Raw genomic sequence first — 25,263 nt, 5'->3', positions numbered from 1 at the left:
GTGTACCACTGGTGGTACGTGGGCTCCCTCTAGTGGTACATAGGAACGCCCCAAACATTTTTTTAAAGATTAAATAATATACCATGTTCTGATCACTTGTTACATCCTGTGTATGACAGTTCAAATAAATAACATTCACATAATAAAATTGTGTGTAAACAGGCATATATTACTGTACTGGTGCAATAAAAGTACTTTTTGAAGTACAATTCTCCAAACACTTACATTTACTCGAGCAGGGTTAGGGGTTGCCACCTCAGCATGCAGTCTAGTTCTATAGTCTTGCTAATGACCTACTATTGTTAATCAGCTGTTTCAGCACACTGGACCTCAAGGACTGAAGTTTGACACCCCTGATCTAGAGTCTCATAGATTTCAATTTGTTCACTAATTTTAAGTTTAAAACACGAGTACTATGCTGCTAACGTTGAGCTCATCTTGCTGCAGGGATACCACTAGGTGGAATTGTTACATAAGCTCTACTGCAAGCACTCGCACCACTATGCATCTCTTCATGTCTATGAATGTCAGTTGCAGCACTTAAACCAGTTCAAAAAAATCCTGTTATTTAAAAAAAAAACAGTATAAAGCCAGACACCAAAACAAAAGTTGCTCTAAGTTAACTTAAGTTTATTAAGACATTCATATAATCCAAGAGGAGGAAATCTGAAAAGTAGTCAAGGAGGGGAACGGGCAATATACTCTGGTAAGGGTAAAACCACGTCAGCAAAATATAGCCAACCAGTGAGGGACTCTGATATATAGCAAGTGGGATAAAAAAAAAAATATATATGGTACATTTAAATTAAACACATTCACGAAGATAAACAAAAAGCAAGTGAATCCTACAGTATAACATGACAAAAGCCTCTATTAAGCAGGCCCACGATACATCGCACATATGTTAGCATAACATAATTTGCAGACTTTATACAGCACTTATACCTTTTAGTCCACAAGTAAGTTACTAAATGGTGGAGAACATCGAATACACGCATCTTAAGTGAACATGGAAAGAAATACCTGATAAGAACCTTAATGCTTATAGACCCCATGGCTTTGCAGCTCCAACCAATCAACTGTCAAGGTCAGAATCTACAACTGTCCAAGAGGGACCACCAAAGAAGTCACCTCGCTTTTAACACATACCAAAATTCTGATCGAAGGTTTAGCATTGAGAAGTTTTTTTTCCCCCTCGAATAATAAGCACAATGCAAGTGGACAATCGCTATCACTGCGTTTAAAACAAAAAGAAAAATCTCAGGGCTCAAATCAGGTCGGCCACATTCATAGGCATCTCCTCCACGGTTGTATTGTAAAACGTCTCAATGTCACGAAGAATCCTCTTGTCCTCCTCAGTCACAAAGTTGATAGCAACTCCTTTTCTGCCAAAACGGCCACCGCGACCAATTCTGTGGAGGAAAATTGGACCATGTTAGACTCAGAGGCAACAACAGAGCACATTCTTCCAAAGAAACTCAACTCACCTATGAATGTAGTTCTCACGGTTTGTGGGAAGGTCATAGTTAATGACCAGGGAAACCTGCTGTACATCAATTCCACGAGCCTGGTGTGGGAGGGGAGAAAAAGACATGTTCAATTTAACTCCTTAACAGACAGACTGATGAAGACTGCATATTATTAATGTTGCTCGCGAATAAGTAACAGATTCCTACGTTAAAAGAACCCATTGTGGAGAACGAGCCCTAATCTCCCAAAAGTTTCGACTGCTTGGTCATTTCAGGACTTTTGCAGGATTAAAAACATTTTGGGTTGTAACGTCACAGATGATCATGAGTGTTGATCACACTTACCAGAAGATCAGTAGTGATCAACACTCTGCTTGAGCCAGACCTAAACTCCCTCATAATCACATCACGCTCCTTCTGGTCCATGTCACCGTGCTGCAAATGGAAAATATAGATTAATACTGATGAGCAAAAGCATTTGCTTGCACCAACATAAGATTCAAGCAGGGAGAGGACGTGTCATACCAGAGCAGAGACGGTGAAGTCTCTAGCATGCATCTTTTCAGTCAACCAGTCGACTTTTCTCCTGGTGTTGAGGAAGATCACAGCCTGTGTGATTGTCAGAGTCTCATACAGATCACAGAGAGTGTCCAACTTCCACTCCTGGAAACAAACACGAGGTTATGAGATGTAAAGCACTGTTAACTGAAAAACATCAACATGAAGTCACAGCAGAATCCTGTAGTTTAACATCTACCCCACTTCCATGTTAAATGAGGAGCAGCTATTGTGTAACACAGGATTTCGAGACAAAGGAAACTGGACATTAAGAAAGAGGTCCCTCCTAGCCTCATTTCCAATACCATGCCTTTGATCTCCTTCTCTGGTGTACCCATGCTTACACGGCCACATGAGCTAAGCCTGTGAGGCTTGGCTCCTGCAGTTTCAGCAGGGTGCTTTAGAGAGAAGGGAAATTAAAACATTCACAGTGGTACAAGATTATCAGCAGAAATCTTACCAACCTCTCGCTCCACATTAATGTAGAACTGCTTGATACCCTCAAGGGTAAGCTCTTCTTTCTTCACCAAGATGCGAACGGGATCTCGCATGAACTTCTTAGTTACCTCCAACACATCTGCTGGCATTGTGGCTGAGAGCAGGACCACCTGAAGAAGCAGCACTACATGTTACACCACCCCCCCCAAAAAAAAAAAAATCAACATAAAATTTGTTACAAGCGTATTAAAAGACAATGCCAATTGTGGCACTTGACCTTGAGATTGCAGCCAAAGAACATTAAGAAAGAGGTTCGACCACATCTCATTTTCAGTCAAGTGCACAATAATCTGCTTCCACGTAAAAAATCTGCTATCATCATTGCATGAAACAGAAAATCTGGATCACACAATTATAGCAGACCTCTGTTGATGCAGAAGGGCATCTTATTTGTTCTCTGGTGTGCGTTGGTTTCTTACTTGAATGTTTGTGCTCAGTTTCTGGAAGATCTCATAGATCTGATCCTTGAAGCCGCGACTCAACATCTCATCGGCTTCATCCAGAACAAACATCTTGATCCATTTTGGAGCTGCAGAGAAATGTCATGTTTGTTAGCAAACATATCACCAATCCGAGCTTCCAGTAAGCAGGACCTGTAATACTTACACAGGTGCTTCCTGTTCAGCATGTCGTACACACGTCCAGGTGTGCCCACCACTATGTGAGGGGCCTCGGCCTGGAGCTTCTGTATTTCACTACGGAGATTGGTCCCTCCAATGCAGGCATGGCAGGTTGCCCCCATGTAGTCACCCAAAGCCAGAATTACCTTCTGGATCTAAGAAGGGGAGATGGGACAGAAGAACTTGTTTAAGATAATGTGGCACAGAGAGCCAGACAAGACTCGCAAACTGCAGAAAAACTGTTTAAAGTGATCAGTAGAGTAAAAGAAACTCTCCATTTCAAGAGTCAGTCCCGAAAGATGGTATGCCATCACATCACTCAGTTTTTCACAGAAAAATTCGAAAGCATTTCACCTTTCAGACCAATGTAGCCACGGACAGAGACTACATTAGCTTAAGAAGATACTCGTCAAATCTTTTGGAATTTGAACAAATCTTTAAAAGATTGTACCTTAGGATCTGAATTAGTGTCCTCAGTACGCTGCTTAGGTCTGAGGTACTGCTGAGGTTTATGGTGACCTCAGGAACAGCATACCTGCTGAGCCAGCTCTCTAGTCGGAGCCAAAACCAGAGCCTGAGTCTCCTTCTGCTCAATATCCAACTGCTGCAAGATAGAGATGGCAAATGTGGCTGTCTTGCCAGTTCCAGACTGGGCCTGAGCAATGACATCATAGCCTGACAGTAAGGGGAAAAAATTATTTTAAGTACATATATTTGTTTCTCAAAACAGAAACAGGCTAAACAACAAAATCATCCTTTGCAAGATTTGACTCATTAACTAATCATTTTACAGTACTGAGTGATCAGCATGAAACAAAGTTATCCCCATGTTTTGGGTAAGTCCCGAAAGATGGTAGACCATCATTTCACTCAAACATCTACAATCCTATTCTGAGTTTAAAAAGAAAAGTGTCTGTACCTTTGATGCAAGGGATGATGGCCCTCTGTTGAATGGCAGATGGTTTTTCAAAACCATATGCGTATATGCCCCTGAGAAGAGTCTCCTTCAGGTTCATATCATCAAAGTTGTCTGTAATCTCATTCCAGTTGCTCTGAATTTTGGGAAAGACAGTACATGGGTGAATTAGTACTTCAATGATCCAGTTACAGCCAAAAATATAGTGCCAGTGCTTGTATTTCGCCATACTACTTACCTCGATGACACCATCAGGCTCCATTCCATCTGGTCCCCCATGGTCTCTATCTCTTGAGCTGTTGGAAATGAAACACTCTTCAATTTTTACATAAAATGTGACCTTAAAAATAAACTGAACGCATGCTACAGCGGTCGTTTCTTCCAGGCGTCATTTAATGTGAAGGCCTGCTGCTCACTCATCTCCAACAATAAGACCGCCTATTTCGCGCTCAGGGTGAGAAACTAAAACACAGAAATTATGTTAGATATGTAGTGAGATAGTCAATCGTAGCCTGGGTTACGCCCCAGCGATCTAGTTCCACAGTCTGGAGGTTCACTGAGCGCACGTGTCAAATTGCACGAGCCGGGCTCCACTGCTAGTCCCTCATAAAATGGCCGCTTACGTAACCTCCAAAGATTTGAGGCTGGCTCCTTATACCCACTGTGGTCCCCGGTAACTCAAGATTAAAATTACATCTGTACACTTTGGATGTACCTCAACATGGAGCTCCGCTTCGCTCACCGTTAGCCAATATGTCGGACAGTTGGGCCTGTACTGCCAACGGTGGCTTCTTCTGAGGCCTACATACAGCCTGGACCGACGACTCTCAATTTGGATAATCCCCAGCTACAATAGTAAACAAAGGGTTCTACTAATCACTACAAAGTCCTGGTATACTTTGAGTATGACGTGGCCAAATATTAAACATTTAAAGCAGAATGCTTTTAAAAGCAGTTTGGAACTACGGTGTGTAACGGAGCAGCTAGCGTCACATAGCTAACAGTTAGCCCCAGCGGTTGGGGCCTAGTTAGCTATTTAATAACTAATTTTGCATAACACTAACTGCAAACCACTTTCTCGAGGTTAGACGCAGATAAATATTCAGCGTCGTTTTAAAAAAAAAAAAAACTCGCCCAAACGTATTCTCTTACCTGTTGTAATCAGCAGAATCGCTAGACATGATCCGTTCCCAACTTCAGCATGCGAGTGGAAAGATCGCTGCTCGAGAATACAACTGCATTTATGGAGCCGGACTATTTTCACCGACAAACTCAGTGCCCAATTTGGCTGACAATAAAATATTAGTTGACTGACTTAATGTTTGAATCACATTTTATTTAACACACTACTTGTTGTGTTCAAATATGTCTTTAGATAAACAATAAAATGTTAAAATTGTTCCAGACTATATTCCTCGGCGGAAGGATATTGCAGTAATAGTGGGTGCTCGGGCTCGCTACCGTGTCTCTGATAGGTCAAAACTCGCTCTGACAAGTGTTGTGCAACATTTTTGGAGAGAAGGTTTGCATGAGGCCCATGCAAGCGGGGTTCAAGAAATAAAATGAAGTTTACTACCACACAGGCAGAGCTAACCGAGGCTTTGCTGTCCAAGTGTGATTATTAAATAACTTTTAATTGGCATAGAGTTTAAAAAGGGACAATGCTGCAGTTTCTGTGTCTTTGACACACTTGCTGTTCCATATTTATCAGTTATGTGTAGTGTTTGAGGCAGGTTTAAACAATTAAAGTACACAGTCACTTCCATATGTGGAGTGACAGATATAGAAGTGGTATCTTGCATATTGTAAGGAAAGCTGATTGGACAGGCAAACTTGTCATAACAATAACTGCTTTGGGGAAAGTGTGGGGAGAAATCTGGAGAAGGCTTCTTCTTGGCATATCATTCAGTAGATTTCTGCTACCTGCTGGACTTAAGCAACTGACAGTTTGTACGAACTAATTCTCTGTCAGTCTCTTGTGTTTCTTTATTCCAGAAATCAGAGACGTTACACAGAGGAGACACTCAAAGACTTATGAAAAAAGGACATTGGAAAGTACTGACAGCTAAGATTGGTTGTACTTATGTTAGGGTAAAAGTTAACAAGCCTTGATTTAAAAAAAAAAAAAATCAGATTTGACTGGAGAGTCTATACATGCAGTTTTTATCTCCTGGTGACCTTTGAGACGAAAGTTCAGTTAGATAATGCTTCAATTAGTCTCCACTGAGTCAGAGACTTGCTTTGATAAAGTTACCCAGTTTAGCTGAGCTAACACAACCATTTTCTCCCTGTGTCACCTCTCTACTTTCCACGTTTCACCTTCTTGGAGAAGTTCCTGATTTACTTGGAAGACCTTGGACTCTACTCTGGTTTAGACAATGTTAACTAGATTATTATGAGATTATTATTATAATACATATTTAGAGGATTATTCTCTAAATATGAGAGAAGCATACAATAATAATCAATTGTGAGGCACACTCACGTGACTGGATATAATATCCCTGTTTACTTTAAAAAACAAATTTAGATTCTGTATATTTAAGCCTTCCCCTACAGCAAAGCTGTTTTAATGGCCAGGTTTTATTTGATCTCTGGTAGTCGTGCTTGCATTGTTAGAAAAAGAAAGAGCATATTTCTCCCATATCAGCTTCTCTTCATTGGCTACCTGTTAAATGTAGACTCACATTTAATATTCTTCTCCTTACATACAAGATCTTGAATAATCGGGTCCCATTTTATCTTCAAGACCTTATATCACCCTAACAGAGCACTTTGCTCTCAGACTTGTGGTTCCTGGGATATTTAGTAGAATAGGAGGCAGAGCCTTTAGCTTTAAGGCCCCTCTTCTGTGGAACGGGACAGACACACTCTCTACTTTTTGATTAAGCTTATAGTAAGGGCTGGATAACTAACCCCAAACCTTCCCTTAGTTACACTTCACTGACTGTTTATTCTTCACACTCTCTATATGTTTATACATCACTTTGCATTTAATCAATAGTTATTTTTATGTTTGGCTCTCTCCCACAGTGTGTCTTTTGTCCTGTCTTCCTCCCCTCACGGCACATGGCCGCTCCTCCTTGAGCCTGGTTCTGCCTGAGGTTTCTTCCTGTTAAAAGGGAGTTCTCTGTCCCACTGTTGGGTCATTTGATTGTTGTTAAGCTTTTAGCTAAAACATTTGAGCAACTCTATGGACCATCCAGCAGTATCAGCGCACCACTCTTAAACCAGCACTTGTGATGACTTTTGACTCAGCCAATAAGAGGGAAACTTCATTCTTTCTTTTCTGCTAGAACCACAAACCACAAGTAAGTAGGGTACCATAATTCATATACTTAATATTAAGTGAAATTACTGTCTTATCAACAATGAAAAGGTTGTGGTACACATGTCAAATAAGATTACAAATACTTTATTCATCCACAAATGTTACAAAATTGCTCTGTTAAAGCAACCAACAACAAAAAGCTTTGCCTTTGTTCCAGTGTACAAAGGGAGCGGTTGGATTTTTCCTTTTTTTTCTTTAATTAAATACAGTGGAGATATGGTTTGAATTTCACAGATGCAGGCTTTTGGAAACTATATTAATGCACAATGGTGTAGTAGTTAGAGAAGAGTTCCTCCCCTGCTGAAATGTCCCTGAGCGACACTAGCACAACACACCGCAGACGCCTCTGTGTACCCTGGCTGTAGTTGACGTTAGGGAGATACTGGCGGAGCTCAATGGGAAACTTGTCTGGCAGGTCGTACTCCTGGTAGCACACGTTGGCAGGCCTCTCGTAGGAGCAGTTGTTCACATATTGACCCACAGCCAGGGGGTTATGGGGAGTGTCTGTCAGCCAGCTTGTGTCGCTGGTCAAATAAGGACCTATTCTGTCTCTTCCACTGCACGACTTGAACACCATCCTAGAGATGCCTTTGTCATTTCCATCAACCAGGATGCCATCAATGCATCTGAAAACAAAGGGGTTTCTGATGGACTGAAGAAGAATGGGCTCATAGGGTTGGTAAACAGTTCCGGGATACATTGCAACTGTTGCTCCTTTGGGTACAAATCCCTTGGTGACAAAGACTCCAGTTCCTGCGAAGGATAAAGTGCTAGGCTTCCGCTCAATGCAGAATCCCAGTGTCTGTAACATGGCATCCTGTCCGCACACCGGATCTCCTCTAACCTGCTCTGCTTCACTTGTTAGCTGCAGCATAAATGGAGTCTGGAACTGCCTCTGATGAAACCCATGTTTCCTGAACAGGGCTCTGAAGAGCGCCAGCAGGCTCCGTGAAACCTCCTCATCGGGGACTAGCTTATCTTTCGAGCGCTCAGTCACCTTCCGCAGTGTTTTCTCATTTTTAGACAGGTTGAAGACTACCCAAGGCACAAACCTGTGTCGGTAGGACTTCCATTTGTTCTGAAATCTTCGCAAAACAACTGTAAACATCCAGAGACTTGTTTGTATGTCGGACATTGAAGAACGAGGTTCTTTGGATGAATCGTCGAGTCGTTTCCGATAACTTGCTTCAAAATAAAAAAAACAAACACTTGTTGCTATTTCAAAACGTAGAACGAACTTTAAATTTGTTTTGCTTAAATATCTTTAGATATGTATTTTATGTTTGATAAGGAACAAAAATCAATAATTAACGCTTCTGGAAGTTGTATAGGTTATAGGCTATAAATTGTATGCTCTTATTTTGAAGAGCTGTGATTCAACCGGAAAAACTTTTTACGCGACTTGTAAAAACTTTACGGGCACTAAGCCAGCTGGATGGGAGGAAGAGTAGCCCGGCAGTGACAAACATGGTATGAAATTACTCTTTTTTTATTTTATTTTTGTTTGTAGGGGCAAATATAACATGTACCCATTCACATAAACGTATAAAAACACATCTCTTCGGATTCATATCATAGTATTAAAACTGCTTTTAATACCTTAAATTCGCCTGAAATAATGAAAACAAACAGCCCCCTCTCCTTTAGCATTAGCTAAGTAGCTCACAGTGGGGCTAACCAACAAGCACAGTGAGCTAACTACGATTGCTATCATTTAAACACATAAAATGACAACTTTTAGATTGTTGTCGTGTGGAATGCGTAACTTTATCAGTAGTATTGATATTAAGACAAGGAAACCGCCAGTCAATACACTAGAAGTCGGTAAATGCAATCAGCATAGCATATCGCTGCTAGTTCCCTCTTACTGTGATTTAGATGTGTTTCGCCAGAGTTCACTGTAGCTAACAGCTAGCCTACCCTTTGTGGTTATTGAAGAGCGGCACGATTATTTCGTTCAGTACTGAGATAACGATTATTTATAATTTTTTCAATTACAGAATTGTTTTTATTGCAGTGCCACGTAAAGACACCGCCTTCATATCTTTGTATCAAAATACAAAAGTCACCTGAATTTAGTGCGCCTCAGAGAAGGAAAAACACTGTACCAAAACTTAATACAAACTTAAATCAGCAGTGCACTTCTTTCACATTTACATTGTGCTACATCCCTGTTAATTCAACTTTATAAATTACTCTTTGCAGAGACATCAGGTCTTTATTCACCTGGCCCATGTGCATTGCCTATAAGCAAAATCTAAAGTTTCTCACTCCATTCAGTGTACCTGCATGATGGATGTGAATAAAACTCGAAGCAGTTCACATATGGGAGATCCTATCTCTAGCAGCATTGCCACTTTAGGAAAGTAAATAAAGGAGATAAATCTTTTGTTTGTCCTGTATGTTTACCCTTTACCTGAAGCCTTTACTACTCATTATGTTTAGTGGACAGAAATATTTGGCCAAATAGAATCTTGATTGGCTGTTGATGTCAGCGTGTCTTTGTGAGCTGCATGGATGTGCAGACTATATTACTGTTATAAGGTAACAGTTATAATTGAGACACACAGGCACGCGGTCAGGTGCTGATTTAGTGAGCATTTGATTTGCTTTTGCTCTGCGTTTTGTTGGTGAAGCACACATTTCAGTATTTGCAAAGTCACATTCATTTAATTGTGGGAGGCTAAAATCGTACTTGAGATTAAAATGTGATTAATTGAGCAGCCCTAGGTTATTGTGTGAAAATTCAGATGGTACGCTTTGCAGTGTTATTGTAATCTCCCATTCTGTGCAAGTCGCACAGGGAATTAATACGTGAAAAAATTACTCCATATTGTTGTTGCTGCCTCATACCTTCAGCTATTTGTGTATTTTGGCTATTTGAGTATGTGCCCTGTGTGTTGTGTCTGTGCAGAACAAGCTGAAGTCCTCGCAGAAGGATAAAGTTCGCCAGTTCATGATTTTTACACAATCCAGTGAGAAGACTGCAGTGACCTGCCTGGCACAGAATGACTGGAAGCTAGATGTTGCCACAGATAAGTTTTTCCAAAGTCCAGAGCTCTACATTTCAAATCTAAAGGGGGCCTTAGACAAGAAGAAGCTTGAGCAGCTGTATAACAGATACAGAGGTATAGAAAAAGCACCGCTATAATGTTTCCATTGGTTAGAAATTGTATACACAGCACAGGACTGAAATTAATACTCTGAATGGTTAATCAGTTAATTCATTTTTCTTGTTCTTAGATCCTCATGACGACAACAAAATAGGCATTGATGGGATCCAGCAATTCTGTGACGACTTGGGTTTGGACCCTGCCAGTATAAGCGTCCTTCTCATCGCCTGGAAGTTCAGGGCAGCAACGCAGTGCGAGTTCTCGAAACAGGAGTTCATGGAAGGCATGACAGAACAGGGGTGAGAAAAACATTTTCAGATGGTAAAAGAAGAGGGGGGAAACGGTGTTCCTATGTGTGATGTGCAACAATCATTCAAACACTGGTGTAACTTTAAGTAAGACTGATGGGGTGGATTGTTGTGCAAATGCACGTATTCATTTAAAAATGCTTATTTTGTGATTTTATTTGGAGAAAGATGCAAACATATTTCCGAAATTGTTTGAGCACAGTAAATGTAAATAAAAACAGAATTTAGTTTGGAAAAGTTTTTAAATGCTGTATTTCCTAAAAAAATAGAAAAAGACATCACACTAGAGGTTGAGTAGCAACAAATTTAATTGTTTTTTTTAAAAAATAATATCAAATTTGATATCAGCATCACATATCAAAGATTTTGGCACAGAGGCATAATTCCCACTGTGTTGCATCGCCTCTTTTTATGTCACCGTTAGTGCTCTTCAGCTCTCGCTTCATGTTAATGCGGTACGTGCTGACTGTGGGTTGACATTTTTGAAGTGAAAAAAAAAAATTCCTTTCCTGTAAAAATTGTCATCTGAACGTAGTATAAAAAATGGTCGCAGTTTCCTGGTCTGAAAAACCCGCATTCTTTTTAATGGCCTCTAGGAGGCGATAGAGGTGTTGCAAGAGAAGTTCTGGTCCCATGTGGAAAAACGGCTTTCTACTTGGACTTCTGGAAACAAGTTTCTGCTAAGCTCATGGGCTTAGCATTTAGCATTTCAGATCATACTGAATAAAGCATTGAGTGTTTTTTGCAAATTTTGGTCAATTTTAGTGTCAGAATGGACGATTGTCCAGGATGTGTCTGTTGACCACAACAACTTGTGCTTGATCAATCTTAGCCACGCCTTTATTCAATGTCCGTACATCTGAATGGGCCGCATATGTTGCTCCAAAACCTTCCCGTAGCGTTAAGCATTAACGGTGCCTTCACAGATGTGCAAGTGATCCCTTCCGCATGCTCTAATGTGGCTCATGGGAGCCTTTTGCACACAATCATGTTAGTTAGCTGGGAGGTGTTCCACCAGGTGGTGTTTTGCGGGTTGCAAAGATTTTCTAGCTTTGTTCTTCTGGTCTGACCCATTTTTTTTAAGTTGTTTTTTTAACTGTGTTGCTAAAGATAAACAACTAAATAATTAAAAATGAGCATATTGTTCAAAAAGTAATAAGAAATATCAGTCTTTATCTGATCTGATCCGATCCTCCTTATAGAGGCCAATCCCAAAAGTAAGGTCTCCTATTTTGTATTTTCTATGTATTTCGAAAACAATAGGAGACCTTACTTTTGGGGTTGCCCTCGTACATCAGTTTCATGTGGGGCTGAAACGATTCTGATGATTATTATATTTTGCTTTTATTTACATTTTACACACTGCCCCAACTTTTCTGGAAACGGCGACACCAAAGTAAAGTTCTGTGATAATTTACATTTTTATGCTATAAAATCACTGACAACTGTAAAGGCTCCAGGGTCTGCTTGGACTTTGTCAGATATAAACCAGTTGCTACATTTTGCTGCTTCATTTTTAGCCACTGGACAGCAACAGTGTTTTGTTTTGTTTTTTTATCCTTCTGCAGGTGTGACAGCATAGAGAAGCTAAAAGCTCAGCTCCCTAAGATAGAGCAAGAATTAAAGGACTCAAGGAAATTTAAGGACTTCTACCAGTTTACATTTAATTTTGCAAAGAATCCTGGCCAGAAAGGTTTGGGTAAGAATCCTTTTAATGCTCATTGGCTGTTTTTGTTTTCTTGGTTGAATTTCTTTTCGATTGAATACTGTTTTTCTTACAGATTTAGAAATGGCAATTGCATATTGGAATTTAGTTCTCCCGGGAAGATTCAAGTTCCTGGACCTGTGGAACAAATTTTTAGTTGTAAGTTTACAATAAATAAATCATAACAAGGCTATGCTAAGTACGCAGGTATCATCGTTTCTCAGAAATAAACTTTGCTCCTCATCCTTTGCAGGAACACCATAAAAGATCGATTCCTAAGGACACTTGGAATCTCTTACTAGACTTCAGCACGATGATCACGGACGACATGTCGAATTACGACGAGGAAGGTTTGTAGATTTCTCGTTGGCAGTCATGTCTTGAAACGTGTTATTCAGAGTCAAATCGCTGAATCTGTTTTGCTTCTTCGATAGGAGCGTGGCCCGTCCTTATTGACGATTTTGTGGAGTTTGCGCGACCACACATCGGAACCAAAAGCACTGCAGTTTAAGGTCCACTCTCACTGAAGTAACAGCCATGAGAGGTTTCTACAAAATCAGTGACTGGAGGACAGTGGAGTCACGCTGAGCTGGGAACTATGTTGCCTTTTCAACCCTCAGGACTGAAATATTTTACACAGCAGAGACTTTATATATATTATGTGTATGTACAAAAGGCATATCCGTTTGTTAGTTAACACGTGATAGTTTGAAACTTTTATCTAAAGTATTGGGCTTTTGTGTGCGCTCAAGCCAACTAGAGAGGAGTCTCCATTTGATCCCACGTGGGTCTCTGATGTGGTTGCACTCCGATACAGGTAGATATACACACTTGAACTGTAATGTAAACACAAGGGTTTGCAAAGAGGATGTCGTTCTTTAAATACTGAATTTTAATACTAGTGTGCATTTCCTGATTTTGGTTTTATGATATGTTTGTGTTACAAGTCAGTATCAAACATTGATTGTAATTTTTTAAATCATAATGCTGTTTGTTTAAACATGGATGCATAAGGATAAAATAAATAATTCAGTTTGGTCTCTTTAAAGTTGCCAAGCCTCTGTGCATTTATACTTAGAAAGAGAAAATGAGACATTGAAAGTCAGTCTCTGTTTGGTTTATTGCCAAATACCCTCATTAACCTTTAGAAATGTCTTAATGTTTTATGGCACAAATCCAACAAGGTGCTAGAAACATTCCTCGAAGATTTTCATCAGGATTGACATGACGGCATGACAAAGATTTGCTGGCTTGATGATGAGAATCTCCTGTTCCACCACATTCCACTGGACTGAGTTGAGGTCATTTGAGTACAGTGAACTCATTGTGGTGTTCATGAAACCAGTTTGAGTCCAGGCAGTCTTTGTCATTGAACTGTAGCCAAAATTTCCTGTTACTGGCTGAAGAGAGGCACCTGCTGTGGTCTAATGCTGCTGTAGCTCATGTAGTTTAAAGCTAGATGTGCTGTATGTTCAGAGTTGCTCTTCTGTACACCTTTGTTGTAACAAGGGGTTATTTGAGTTATTGTTGCTTTTCTATCAGCTGAAAACAATCTGGCCATTCTCCCATGACCTCTGACTTCAACGAGGCAGAGAACTGCTGCTCACTGGATATTTTCTCAGGAGATCAGCAGTTTCTGTAATGCTCGGACCAGCCTGTCTGGCACCAACAGACATGTCGCATTGAGAGTCACTTTAGTCCCCATTTTGATGCTTAGTTTTAACTTCAGTAGGCTGTCTTGACCATGTCTACATGATAAAATGCATTGAGTTGCTACTATGTGATTGGCTGATTTTTAAATATTTACATTAAGGAGCAAATTTGATATGTGATGCCATGTTTTATGATCGGCAGGTTAATGTCCCCATAACTATTAGAAGCTTCTTTAAGTTTGAGGTTGTTACAACTTAACGGACCTGTGGTTTTAGGTAAATCCAACTGATTCTCATACAGCTGTTTCCTAAAATAGTAATTAATCAGTTAGAGAATTAGAGAGGTAGGCTATAATATGCTTAGTTGAAACGGGTCATTGGATTTTGTATTATTCTTTTAACATCACTGATGGAGATGTCAACTGAGATGGCAATTCAAGCAGAAGCTGAAGCACATCTCAAAGAGGAAGAGAAGTGATAAAAATGGAAACAAATTTGACGTCACTTTTCATTTAGTTAATTCAGAAGATCATTTTCTTTATATGCAAGTTTCATTCTACATATTCAAACTTCATTCCATATATTCAAGTGTACTTCTATGGGTGCTTCACTGTAGTCTCGCGTTATTTACTTCCGTTGACGCGTTTATATGGATGCGTGGTTGCTACGGGCGACTGACAACAGACGGCAACAGCGGAACAGCTAAAAGCTGGAGTTGACACTATCTTAGTGGAAATAAGTATTACTTTAACCCCCTCAGAAAGGCTGTCTTAATCAGAATAAGATGTCTAGCACTAACACAGCTCTGCCTGACACAGGCTGGGATGAGCACTTTGCTATCCCCGAGCCCAACGCTGAAAACAAGGCACTGCTTGAGGAGGTGAGTGTGGGAACGTAGTAACTGTTTATCTCACCGCCAAACTAATAGTTTTAGTAAGTGAAGTAATCTAAAGTGTCAAACAAATCTAACAGAGGAATCCGGGATCTCTGAACGAGCCTCTGAATGACTGTAATGCTCACAACGTAAAATAAATTCTGCTTGGGGTCTCATGCTTTGTTGTCAGGTCTGTTTGCGTCCTCTCTGACTTTACGACAAAAACGCCAGAATATATATATCGTATATACGGTGCACAATGTAATAGAGAATATGCTTGTTTTGGGGCTACATTGACGCTGTAAGTATCTAGACCAGAAGGGTCAGACCACTTTATGCATTATGCTTTTCATATATTTTTAACCCCCCCCCCCCGATTTTTGATTTCTCTAAGTTCAAATAGTAAGTTCTCTGCTGAGCAACAGCAATGATTAAAATCAAAATCTGAAACACCCTTTATAGTGGAAAGGCTCTTTGGGTCCCATTTTTTTAAGCCATCACCAGAGTATTATTCTTGATCAGTTATTTTTCCTCCTTCAATGAACGAGCAATTTATGTTTATCTAAAACAGAGGAAGGACAGCTGATGTGTTAATAAATGCAGTTTTACAAATATATGTTATTTTTCAGTCTTTTGTCAGTACATCTAGCCTTCACTTTACAAAGCACAGGACGAATGTGGAGTTTCCAGGGTCTGCGCAGCCTCTTACCCTATTGCAGCTGGAATAGACTTGAACCCCCTGACAGCTGTAACCAGAGCCTTCCAATAGGCTGTTTCTGGCCTCATTTGCTTGACATCCCTGATGTAGACCACTTTGTAGCAGTGCCTGAGTTCACAAGTCCTAAGGTTTTTCAAAAAATTGGTAGGTGGCTAAGTGTTGCTTAGCCCTGTTCAAACATTCAAACATTCTTGTGTTACATTATCTGGTAACTTGCTCAACAACAGATTCGCAGAAAAGAGATGGAGCTGCTGGAGCTGGAGCACATGCTTGAGAGAAATAAAGATCACAAGAAGATAATGACTGAATACTTAAAGAATGCCAAACAAGAGCTGGATAACACTGAGGTGAGATTATTAGAGCATATTGTGAATTTACCGTTTGTCGTACCAGTGTGTGTCGTGTGTGAGACTTTTGTAACTGGCTTGTAGTTACTGTGTCATGGCGTGTTACTTTGTTATTCTGATGTTTTTTCTGCTCACAGGCTCTATGCAAGGCAAAGGAAAGAGAGGAAGAGTTTGAGAAACACTTGACAGCTCTCTCAGATAGAGAGAACGGTCGCCAGGCTCAGGAGGCTGCTGAGATGGAGAAAGAGCTCAAGTCTTTAGCAGAGAGGAAAGACATGATAGAGGTCTGTGTATATAAACATCTGTATATACACATCATATACAGGATTTGGCTTAGTTTAGCTGTTGGTACCAAAATGACCTTCTGAACTTTTGCCCATCTTGCCAGAACCACATCTTCAAGGGCAAACAGAAGTTGGATGAGTTTATGGAGCAGATGAACTGGGACAAGCAGACCATGGATGTCTTTTTAGAGGAGTCGGCGCGTAAAGATGAGGACACAATGGCCATCATCAAGTATGCTCAGCAGGACGAGCAGAAGATCAAGGTTAAAAAAATAAAAATAAATTCTGGAATATGGATGATCAAGCTATTTTCACTCTCTGCTAACAACTGTCTGATCTCTCCTCATATAGTCACTCACTCTGGCTATAGAGAAGAAGACACTGGAAGCCAAAGAAAAGCAAAGAGCACTGGTCAAAGAGTCGACTGAGACTTTATCTGCTCAGGTAATGTGAGACTGATTCTCAGCAGACAAACCAAAGCAGTTACAAAAACCTCCTTCAGGATGACTGCTGCTTCCTTTCCTGTCCAAACAGATCGCGTTGGATAAGACTACAGAGAATCTGCAGCAGGCACACCTGGAGGCCCAGCAACTCATCCACCAGTGGGAAAATACTATCAAGCAGATGATGCAACGGGATGAAGACATGCAGCAGTGTGCTCTGGTAAAGTGTACGGTGTGGTGGGGCGTGGTTTGCTGCTGCAGGTGCGATTGACCCATCTGCGTGGCAGCATATGCCACGCCATGCCGGCTTAAAAGTTTGGAGTTTTGGTGAATGTGGTTGTTGTTGTTATGTTGCGCTGGCAGCGGGAGAGCTGCAGCTCTGTGTCTGTGTGTACAGCAACCGGTAAAATAAAGATGATCAAAATGCCACTGGGTCTGCCGTGGTCATTTACATGGGGATTTACACTTCTGCTGATAAAAGACATGAAGGAAAGCCAAGAATATGTGAATTAACATTGAAGTACACGTGAGTAACACCTGTGTTGTTCCTTTATCATTCCAGCAAGTTGCCCAGTTGAACCAGGCTATGAGGGAAAGGAATGCCACGGTAACAGAGAGGAAGAACTTGCTAGATACTCAGAGGAGCAACAACAAGGAAACTGAGAGGAAGATAACTCTCACCAACCGACAGGGAGCAAAACTGAGACAGGATCTGAAGGAGCAGGAGAGTAACTGCAGCAGGCTGCAGGATGAGGTCAGTTCCTCAAACTGTGCTGTATCTAAAGGAGTAGTAGCTTCATGTTCTAAGAGCTTGTCAGTCAATGCTCATGTTTGTGTCCTGCAGCTGAATACCTGCAAAAACACACTGGACAGAACAACCTCTGACGTGGAGTCCCTGACATCCCAGATATCCAGAATGAAGAAAGACATCCAGGATAAAAATGACAAGTCAGTGGAATCTTACGACACATCCCTGCCTATAAAATAGCACTGTGATGTTTTACCTCTTTCCCATGTACTGCATGTATACTGTACAGTGCCGTGACAAAGTATTTGGCCTCTTTTTCCCCATACACACACATTTCCCAATCATCAAAAAAAGTTTTAATATTAGACAAACATAATTGGAGCAAATACAAAATGCAGATTTATAAAAGTAAAAAGTTAAAACTACGACCACCATGTTTGACTGTTGGTATGATGTTCTTTTAGAAAATGCTGTGTTAGTTTAACAGGACAGAAAGCTTCCAAAAGTCTTGTCAGTCCACAGAATATTTTCCCAAAAGTCTCGGTGATCATCAAGATGTTTTTGGCAAATGTGAGAAGAGCCTTTGTGGGTTTTTCTGGTCAGCAGTGGTTTTATCCTTGAACTCTCCCATACGTGCCATTTTTGCCCAGTCTCTTTCTTATTGTTGCATCATGACCTCTGACCTTAACTGAGACATGTGAGGCCTGCAGTTCTTTAGATGTTGTTCTGGTTCTTTTGTGACCTCCTGGATGAGTTCACCACTGTTCTCCATTTGTGGCTGTTGGCTCTGACTGTGGTTCATTGGAGGCCCAAGAAATGGCTTCTGTTTAAGCAATTTCTTGATTTAACAGCTCTGCCAGTAATCAGGCACGATTGTGGTGAGTGAAATTGGACTCAGCTTTCCAAATAATGAGGTTAATCACAGTTAATTCATAATTTAAAAAGGGGAAGAACTAATTTTTTACACATGCCAGGTAGATTGGCACTCAGTGCCCCCAATTAACTGTAGTGGTAATTATGAAAATCATTTTTTATTGTTTCTGTAACAGTTAATCCACCAGTATGCGTAAGCTCTTTTTTTAAATGATCAAAATGTAATAAAAAAACAAAAGAAAACAGTAAAGCACATTATTATTATTATTATTTGATGAAGATGGCAAATTACAATTATTTACTGAACAGAAAAATAGTTTGAGTGGTTGATTGTTAATTATTTTCTGACCTCTTAGAGAAGTCCAGTGTGCCCGCTCATATTTGGGTATAAAAACATGAATACTGTTTATTATTTGCCTAAAAAATAACAATATCATTTTTAGTTTTCAACAACTTTTTGACAATGTCTAAAATATTTGTCTTTTTTGTTTTTAGAGGTTATCTAATAAATCTGCGCCTTTTTGCAGGGCTTGTTAAATATACATGCCTGTGTGTGTGTCTGTGTTGTAGACTCAGGCAGGCTAGGGCATACAACGCTGCACTGGACGAGAAGCTGAAGGTGGTGACTCAGACAGCCCTTAGTGAGGAGGAGAGAGCTGCACAGATGGATCAGTTTCTTAAGGATGAGGAACAGGCCATCAAGGTGAGCTGCCAAATCTGATCCAGGTAGAAGAGAACTGTTGTGCACAGAATAAGAACTTTGTCTAAGAATTTCTGCCTACACTCGTTATTATGTTGGTTTTGTTTTCATGGCATGAATAAGACATACAAGAAAAAGAAAAACCTTTTACAAAACTATAAAACAGTGTTATTTAAATAGCATGAACTAAATATACTGATTGTACTGATGTATTAACACCATACAAGGGAAGGCTGCAGAAACCTCAAGGCTCATTAAAGGTCTGTTGTAATTGCAGTGATGTAATAGAATCGAGATGATCACATGGTGTAATCAGAAGTAGCATGATTTCAATTTCACTTTTTAAAATTTGGGTTTTTTAATAATTCACCTGCTAGAACCCAGATGAGCAGACTCCGAGCTCGGTGCCTCAGACCTGCTGTGTAACCCTTTGCTTGTGCTGTGCTACAGGACTTGGATGTCCAGCTGCGTGACTGCAGGGAGGAGCTGTTGCATCATAAGGAGCGTTTGCAGGCCGTTAAGACAAAGGAGAAGGATTTTATCTCGCAGGTTTCAAAGAGTAAATCCACCATTAACAGCCTGGAGAGTCAGCTCAGAAAACTGGAACAGGACCTGATTAGACACCAGATGACCATAAGTGACCAGGCACGCTTAGCAAAAATCATACACTCACGCACAGACACGAACGTGTGCGCTAGCCAGCTTTCACTACTCTGGTGCTGAAATACCAACATGTTAAACCTTCCTTCCTTACTTGTTTCCTGCTTTGTGTAGAATTGCAAGATGATCTTCCTAAAAACAAAACTGGCAAAGCTGAAAGGTGACGTTAACCAAGAAGAAAAGAAAATGCTCGACAGGAAGCTCGCTGAGCTGACCGAAGAACTCGAAGAGAAAAAGAAGAAAGCCAAAGTGCTTACCGACACTCTCAAGGAGGCTGAGGTCGATCTGATGCTTCGCTGTACTATTCTGCCTTTTTATGAATCCCATCTGACGTATTGCATTTGTTTGTCTCTGGCAGGATGATATTCGCAGTTTGAGGAAAGAGATTGAGAAGTCTGAAGCTCAGAAGAGAGATCTGAGCAGTAAGGTGGAGGAGCTCCTGCTAATCCGTAACACCAGTGAGAAGGAGCTGAAGACTCTCAGACTGAGGAAGCAGGTAACTAACTAATGGAGGCTAATTCAGTGCATCATGCTCATAGGCACGTGGTTGTGGTGTGCTATGTTCACCATTATAATTTAAATTCAGCTTTTATTTTAAAGAACCTACAATAACACAGAGACAACCCAACAATCAGATGACCCCCTAGGAGTAGGGATGGGAATTGATAAGAATTTAGCAGTTTCTTATTGATTCTCATTAGGTTTTCATTAGCTCCACTGTGAGAGTCAACACCATTATTTCAAAGACATTACGTTCATGCAAATCGACTGCATGCTGTGTGGTCAAATGTTTAAGCGTGTTGAAGGTATTTTTTACTCTTTGCTATGATCATTGTTGGTGTTGTCACTTAAAATAAGTAATGTACTGTCTGTACTACACAGAACACATGCAGTACATAACTTAATTACCCTCAGGAGAAACTAACTTGTTACATTACTTTCACATTTCTCTGAAAAATGACCTGAAACACTTATCAGTATAACCCTATACTCTACAGTCCCACACACCAACATAAATCCCTATCCTAATGAGGACACACATTCAGGGTCCAGCTGACGGGGTGGGGTCTGCATTCGCTCAGCTTTAACAACACTCTGGGTTCTTGGCTAGTTTAGCGTTAGCATGATGTCTCATCTTTTTGTGGAATAAAAAAGTGTAATAATGAGTCAAACAATGGGTGTTTTAATAAATAGTAAATAATTAGCCTGTTTTTTCTTCACTAACCAATGTGGGTTAGGACTGAAAACATTAAAATTTCTGTTGATCACATGGAAATGGATGGATACCCCATGGACCACACATGTTATTGTTAGCCTCATGTGTTTCTCATCAGGAAAACAAAGTGGAGCACCAAATGTTAAAGATACAGGTCAAACGTGTGAGGGATCTTCTGTACAGCAAGGCTGACAACGTGCTGTCGCTGGAGAAGAGACTGCTGCAACTACAAACAACCATGAAGGAGAGGGAGGATGAGATTAAGGTCTACAAAGAAATGCTCAGCCAGCAGCTCAAGATCAGTGAGCAGGAGAGGCAGAAACTCAGGTGGGACAAAAAGAACAAGACTATCCACTTTGCTGTCAGTTGAGTTTTGCATCTGGTTTATCAGATTTTTTTCTGTTTCAGTGCTGAACTCAGTGAGAAACTATCCAAGATTGACACGATGAAGAAATGTTTCGAGATTGTGAGCCTTTCCATGGCACCTCCTGAGGAAGAAGAGGCGAAATCGCAGGCTTACTACATCACAAAGGTCTGCACACACACTGCTGTGTTAAAGCAGACTATGGTTTGATTTTTTTTTTCCCACAGCACCACACAATCACTTTGAATGACCACTCTGTGCTTTTTCTGCAGGCTGCACAAGAGAAAGAGGAGCTTAGGAGGAAAGGCGATGAGCTGGATGCTACAATCCACAAAGTGGAGCTGGAAAACAAAGCTCTGGAAAACACCATCCAGCTGTTCAACAACAGTAACTCTGCATTTCGCCAGTCTCTGAACAAAGTGAATGAATCCAGTATGTATGAGAGGGTGGATGGAATGACACCAAACCAGCAACTCAAAAGTCCCCCTTATCACCAGGAAGTTTTATGTCATTTTTTCCTCTTTAGGTCCAATGTACCAGGAAAAAGTGAAACTGGAAGGGCAGCTGAATGTGGGTCAAGAGACGCTGAACTATATGAAAAGGCAGATCCAAGAGCTTCAACAGGATATGCAGGTTTTTGCTATTTATAGTAGCTGCTAGTACTAAGAAAAAGCAACCTGTACTTAAATGCTGAATACCTCAAGCTAATTCGGAATTAGGTGAAGTCTGTCATCATAATGTTCAGCACAAGGCTGAACTACAGGCTAAACACACAAAGCAGTTTAGTGTGTTAATGTTTTTTGAGTTGGGTCTAAAATAGTCTTGTATACTCAGTTCTTCCTGTGTTTGTAGAAACCACCAGCTGGTGCTATTCTTTGCTGATAAAATGAAAGATGACTTTGACTACTTGGGATGCTGGTTCCGTATTTATCTGTCAGATAACAGATGAAACTATGCAATCAGGGAGCTACTTTCGTATCACAAGTATCACATGCAACATCTGAAGAGAGGAGTTTCAGGGGGTGAAACAATTCATGAAGTTGCTAACCTGCAGATGACTTTGTTTTTTTATTGCTGGGGTGTGAAAAACAAGGCACAGGGCCAGAATTGGCCTAACATAGACTCCAGTGTGGCCCAGTAGACACATTTCTTTCATTTACTACAGCAGTTCTTTTTCATCATCATGTAGAAAAACTGAGACGTACTTTTAAAATTGCACCCCCCCTTTCTCACCATCTCTTCTCCCCTCTATTTTTCTTTCTCTCTCTCCCTCTCTTTCTTTCATTCTCTCTCCCTGTCCTATCCCCCAGTCATGTCTGTCCCGTCTGTAACAACTGAAAATCAAATCAAATAAATACATAATTATAATAAAGGTCAATCAAATGGACCAATATGGCAAGGCCACGATGATCCAATTGGTAAAGTAAATCCGCTTGGCATCTTTCTTGGCCTTCAGACAACAATTCTGATGGCTAAAGATCCAAATGGGACAGGCAAAAAAACAAAAAACAAAACATAAATAAATAAAATAAAATAAAATAAAATAAAATTGCACTTCCTTGTCTTTTATCAAGATATCTTGGGGACTAAATGTGTAGTTAATCTTCTTCACGCTGTCAGAAAGGGAATTTTAACAGGCCACTGCACTTGGCTCATGATGTAAAAGGAGTTTGGCGTCCTTGGTTATGCGCACACATGTGGGGGAAGGTGTGTTTCTGTGTAGCTCAGAAAGAGCTGAAAGTATCTTTCTCAGCTGCATATTGTCCATCAGTTTATCTATTAAATAAACCAGAATTTGATCGAGGGGGTTGGAGTTTAATGACATTTAATGACAATCTAATTAACAATTAATAATAAGCTCCGTGTGAGAGCTGCTTAGTTTCCACATTATAAGAACCAGTCTCAGGTCAACAGCAGTTATACAGTAAAATGTTATTTACCATTTTTAATCTTCTTGAGTTAAAAAATCTGTGTTGGTATTTGTTCTCATTTCCAGCATGAAAGAGTAGCTTGAGTATCATATAGCAGAGTATTATTAACAGTTAATTTTTGTAAAAACTATCGGAGTCATCTAGTGTAACTAACCTTGCATGAATCCCTGTGTATGTGTGCCTCAGTGAATGCTTTCTTTTTATGTGTTTGTGTGTACACCGCGCTCTGGTTTCAGGACCTGAACTATGTGTTGGAAAGTCTGCCACAAGAAGAGCGAATGGAGAGAGATAAGATAGAGAACAAACATGCCCTCGTCAGCAAAATGAACGAAGAAGTTACTTCCCAGCAGGAGAAAATTGACAGAGCCTCAAAGCAGGTTTGATGTCCAACTGCATCATGTTTTCTAAGCACATTTGTTAACCTGCCGCACCTGTGACCAGTCAACAGCAGAACGAAGCAGCGCCATGTTATAAATGTGTGCTACTCTGCTGATTTTCCAGTTCTCTAAGCTGACCAAAGAAGTCCGCTCAGCAAAGGGCACCAAAGGCGAGACTTTCGAAGAGAAAGACATTAAGCTGAGGGAGTTGAGGGAATTCATCAAGAATGTGGACAGGATGCTGAATGAGGCCTGGGAGGGCAATCCTGACCTCAGATCAGTGATGGAGAAGTATTTCCTGCAGGTACAATTCTTCAAGGATTATTGAACGCTTTGATTTACTGTTGAAGCTCCTTTAACTTGAACGCTTTCTCTCTCTCAGGCCAGTCTGTCTCTTCCCTCTCCTTCTCCCACTCCTGCCAGCCAGCGGAGCTCCAAGACAAGTTCCCCCCGCTGCTCCACCTCTTTCAGGTCAGGCTTCATCCGTTCCTAATAAAACCTCTGATCCTCCAAAGAAGCTTCTTCTTTTGCATTTTTATGTTTTGTTTTCCTCTGCAGGTCTCTGGCATCCTCAGCCAGCGCCAGCCCCCGGACCGCGGCGCCTCACTCCCCGACACTGAAGACGGTGGAACTGAGCCTGGATCTGACTGCGACCTCCCCTCCTCTCACCACCTCCAGATGTTCCAGCTCTGCGAGCAGCTCAAGCAGCAGCAGAAAGTCAAAGAAGCTTTAGTGTCTTTCTCCTCTGATTGCTGCTTTACCATTGAGAACTACTCAGTTTCAGGATCATTTGTTTTTTGTGTCTTTTTTGGTGTGTCGCACTCATTTCAGAGTAAATCTTGAATCTGTTAGATTTTCAGACTCTGTGAATCTAGTGTAATCTGATTTTTTTCTTTGGATTCTCCTTTTCTTTGCTTGTTTTGTCTTACAAATACATACATACGCAAAGAGTTCTCAATAAAATGTTATTGACAAGCCACTCTCTGAGTATTTGTATGACTGCGGTACCTTGAAAGCTTTCCTAAACTACCTACTTCACTACATATACACAGTGTGAAAGGTATTCAGCTATTTCTCTTACCCAGCTTTAGCAGCAGCTGAAATGTTTTCTGTGCTTTCTTTGTGTGTTACAATCTGTTCGACTTTTTGGTAGCTGATTTTTTTTTTCTGAGAATGTTTTAAAGAGTAGGAGTGCCTCACTGTCTGAAAACTGTGCTACTTCCTCATGTTTCATGACATGGTTTGTTCTGACCCCATTGTTCCTGCTCATCCAATTCTTCAAGGAAGTTTTGCAACCAGGCCACTCCCTCTCTGTAACACTATTAGTCTCTCGTACAGACTAAAAGCAGACAGACAGACTACAGGAACAATACTGCACCTTAACAGATTTCGCTCTTTTCTTTGGAATAAAGCTTCAACATGCTGCTGCTGATCCTGTTTGCTGGATGTTTGGCCACATCTGTAGCACAGAACAGTGAGTACATTCTTTAATGATCATAAGGAAATGTAATGGTGATCTTTTAAATAACAATGTTAATAAGCTAAAACTGTCAAGATA

At 40.6% G+C, this 25,263-nt stretch overlaps 4 protein-coding genes across 5 annotated transcripts; 2 read left to right on the top strand and 2 right to left on the bottom strand.

Moving 5' to 3' along the window:
* Positions 1-609: 609 nt before the first annotated feature.
* eif4a2 (eukaryotic translation initiation factor 4A2) lies at positions 610-5,316 on the bottom strand. Its single transcript, XM_082514536.1, has 11 exons — positions 5,214-5,316; positions 4,300-4,357; positions 4,065-4,197; positions 3,681-3,820; positions 3,132-3,300; positions 2,945-3,054; positions 2,492-2,635; positions 1,995-2,132; positions 1,815-1,904; positions 1,488-1,567; positions 610-1,412 (listed from the first exon to the last, which is right to left on the bottom strand). The coding sequence occupies exons 1-11, from the start codon at positions 5,240-5,242 to the stop codon at positions 1,268-1,270; spliced, it is 1,236 nt and encodes a 411-aa protein (XP_082370662.1). The 5' UTR covers positions 5,243-5,316; the 3' UTR covers positions 610-1,267.
* A 2,144-nt stretch (positions 5,317-7,460) lies between these two features.
* Positions 7,461-8,615, bottom strand: setd9 (SET domain containing 9). The gene has a single exon (XM_082513950.1). The coding sequence runs from the start codon at positions 8,525-8,527 to the stop codon at positions 7,649-7,651; it is 879 nt and encodes a 292-aa protein (XP_082370076.1). The 5' UTR covers positions 8,528-8,615; the 3' UTR covers positions 7,461-7,648.
* A 144-nt stretch (positions 8,616-8,759) lies between these two features.
* dcun1d1 (DCN1, defective in cullin neddylation 1, domain containing 1) lies at positions 8,760-13,569 on the top strand. Its single transcript, XM_082513951.1, has 7 exons — positions 8,760-8,862; positions 10,307-10,520; positions 10,636-10,804; positions 12,382-12,512; positions 12,595-12,677; positions 12,772-12,868; positions 12,953-13,569. The coding sequence occupies exons 1-7, from the start codon at positions 8,860-8,862 to the stop codon at positions 13,027-13,029; spliced, it is 774 nt and encodes a 257-aa protein (XP_082370077.1). The 5' UTR covers positions 8,760-8,859; the 3' UTR covers positions 13,030-13,569.
* A 1,274-nt stretch (positions 13,570-14,843) lies between these two features.
* Positions 14,844-24,774, top strand: ccdc39 (coiled-coil domain 39 molecular ruler complex subunit). Of its 2 annotated transcripts, none has more exons than XM_082513785.1 (20): positions 14,844-15,050; positions 15,990-16,109; positions 16,247-16,393; positions 16,498-16,656; positions 16,745-16,837; positions 16,928-17,056; positions 17,399-17,590; positions 17,681-17,784; positions 19,028-19,160; positions 19,608-19,802; positions 19,932-20,096; positions 20,176-20,313; positions 21,152-21,360; positions 21,442-21,565; positions 21,670-21,829; positions 21,924-22,030; positions 23,565-23,705; positions 23,830-24,009; positions 24,088-24,176; positions 24,264-24,774. In XM_082513785.1, exons 1-20 carry the CDS (start codon positions 14,955-14,957, stop codon positions 24,436-24,438), a joined length of 2,856 nt encoding a protein of 951 aa, XP_082369911.1. In that variant the 5' UTR covers positions 14,844-14,954; the 3' UTR covers positions 24,439-24,774. The 2 variants fall into 2 exon arrangements, with proteins under 2 accessions (XP_082369911.1, XP_082369912.1); XM_082513786.1 differs by lacking the exon at positions 14,844-15,050 and adding an exon at positions 15,819-15,906.
* Positions 24,775-25,263: the final 489 nt, after the last annotated feature.

The sequence above is a fragment of the Aulonocara stuartgranti genome (genome assembly GCF_965226115.1).
Source record: "Aulonocara stuartgranti genome assembly, chromosome: 18".
NCBI classification, from domain to species: Eukaryota; Metazoa; Chordata; class Actinopteri; order Cichliformes; family Cichlidae; genus Aulonocara; species Aulonocara stuartgranti.
This window is presented reverse-complemented; position numbering and strand designations above follow the sequence as displayed.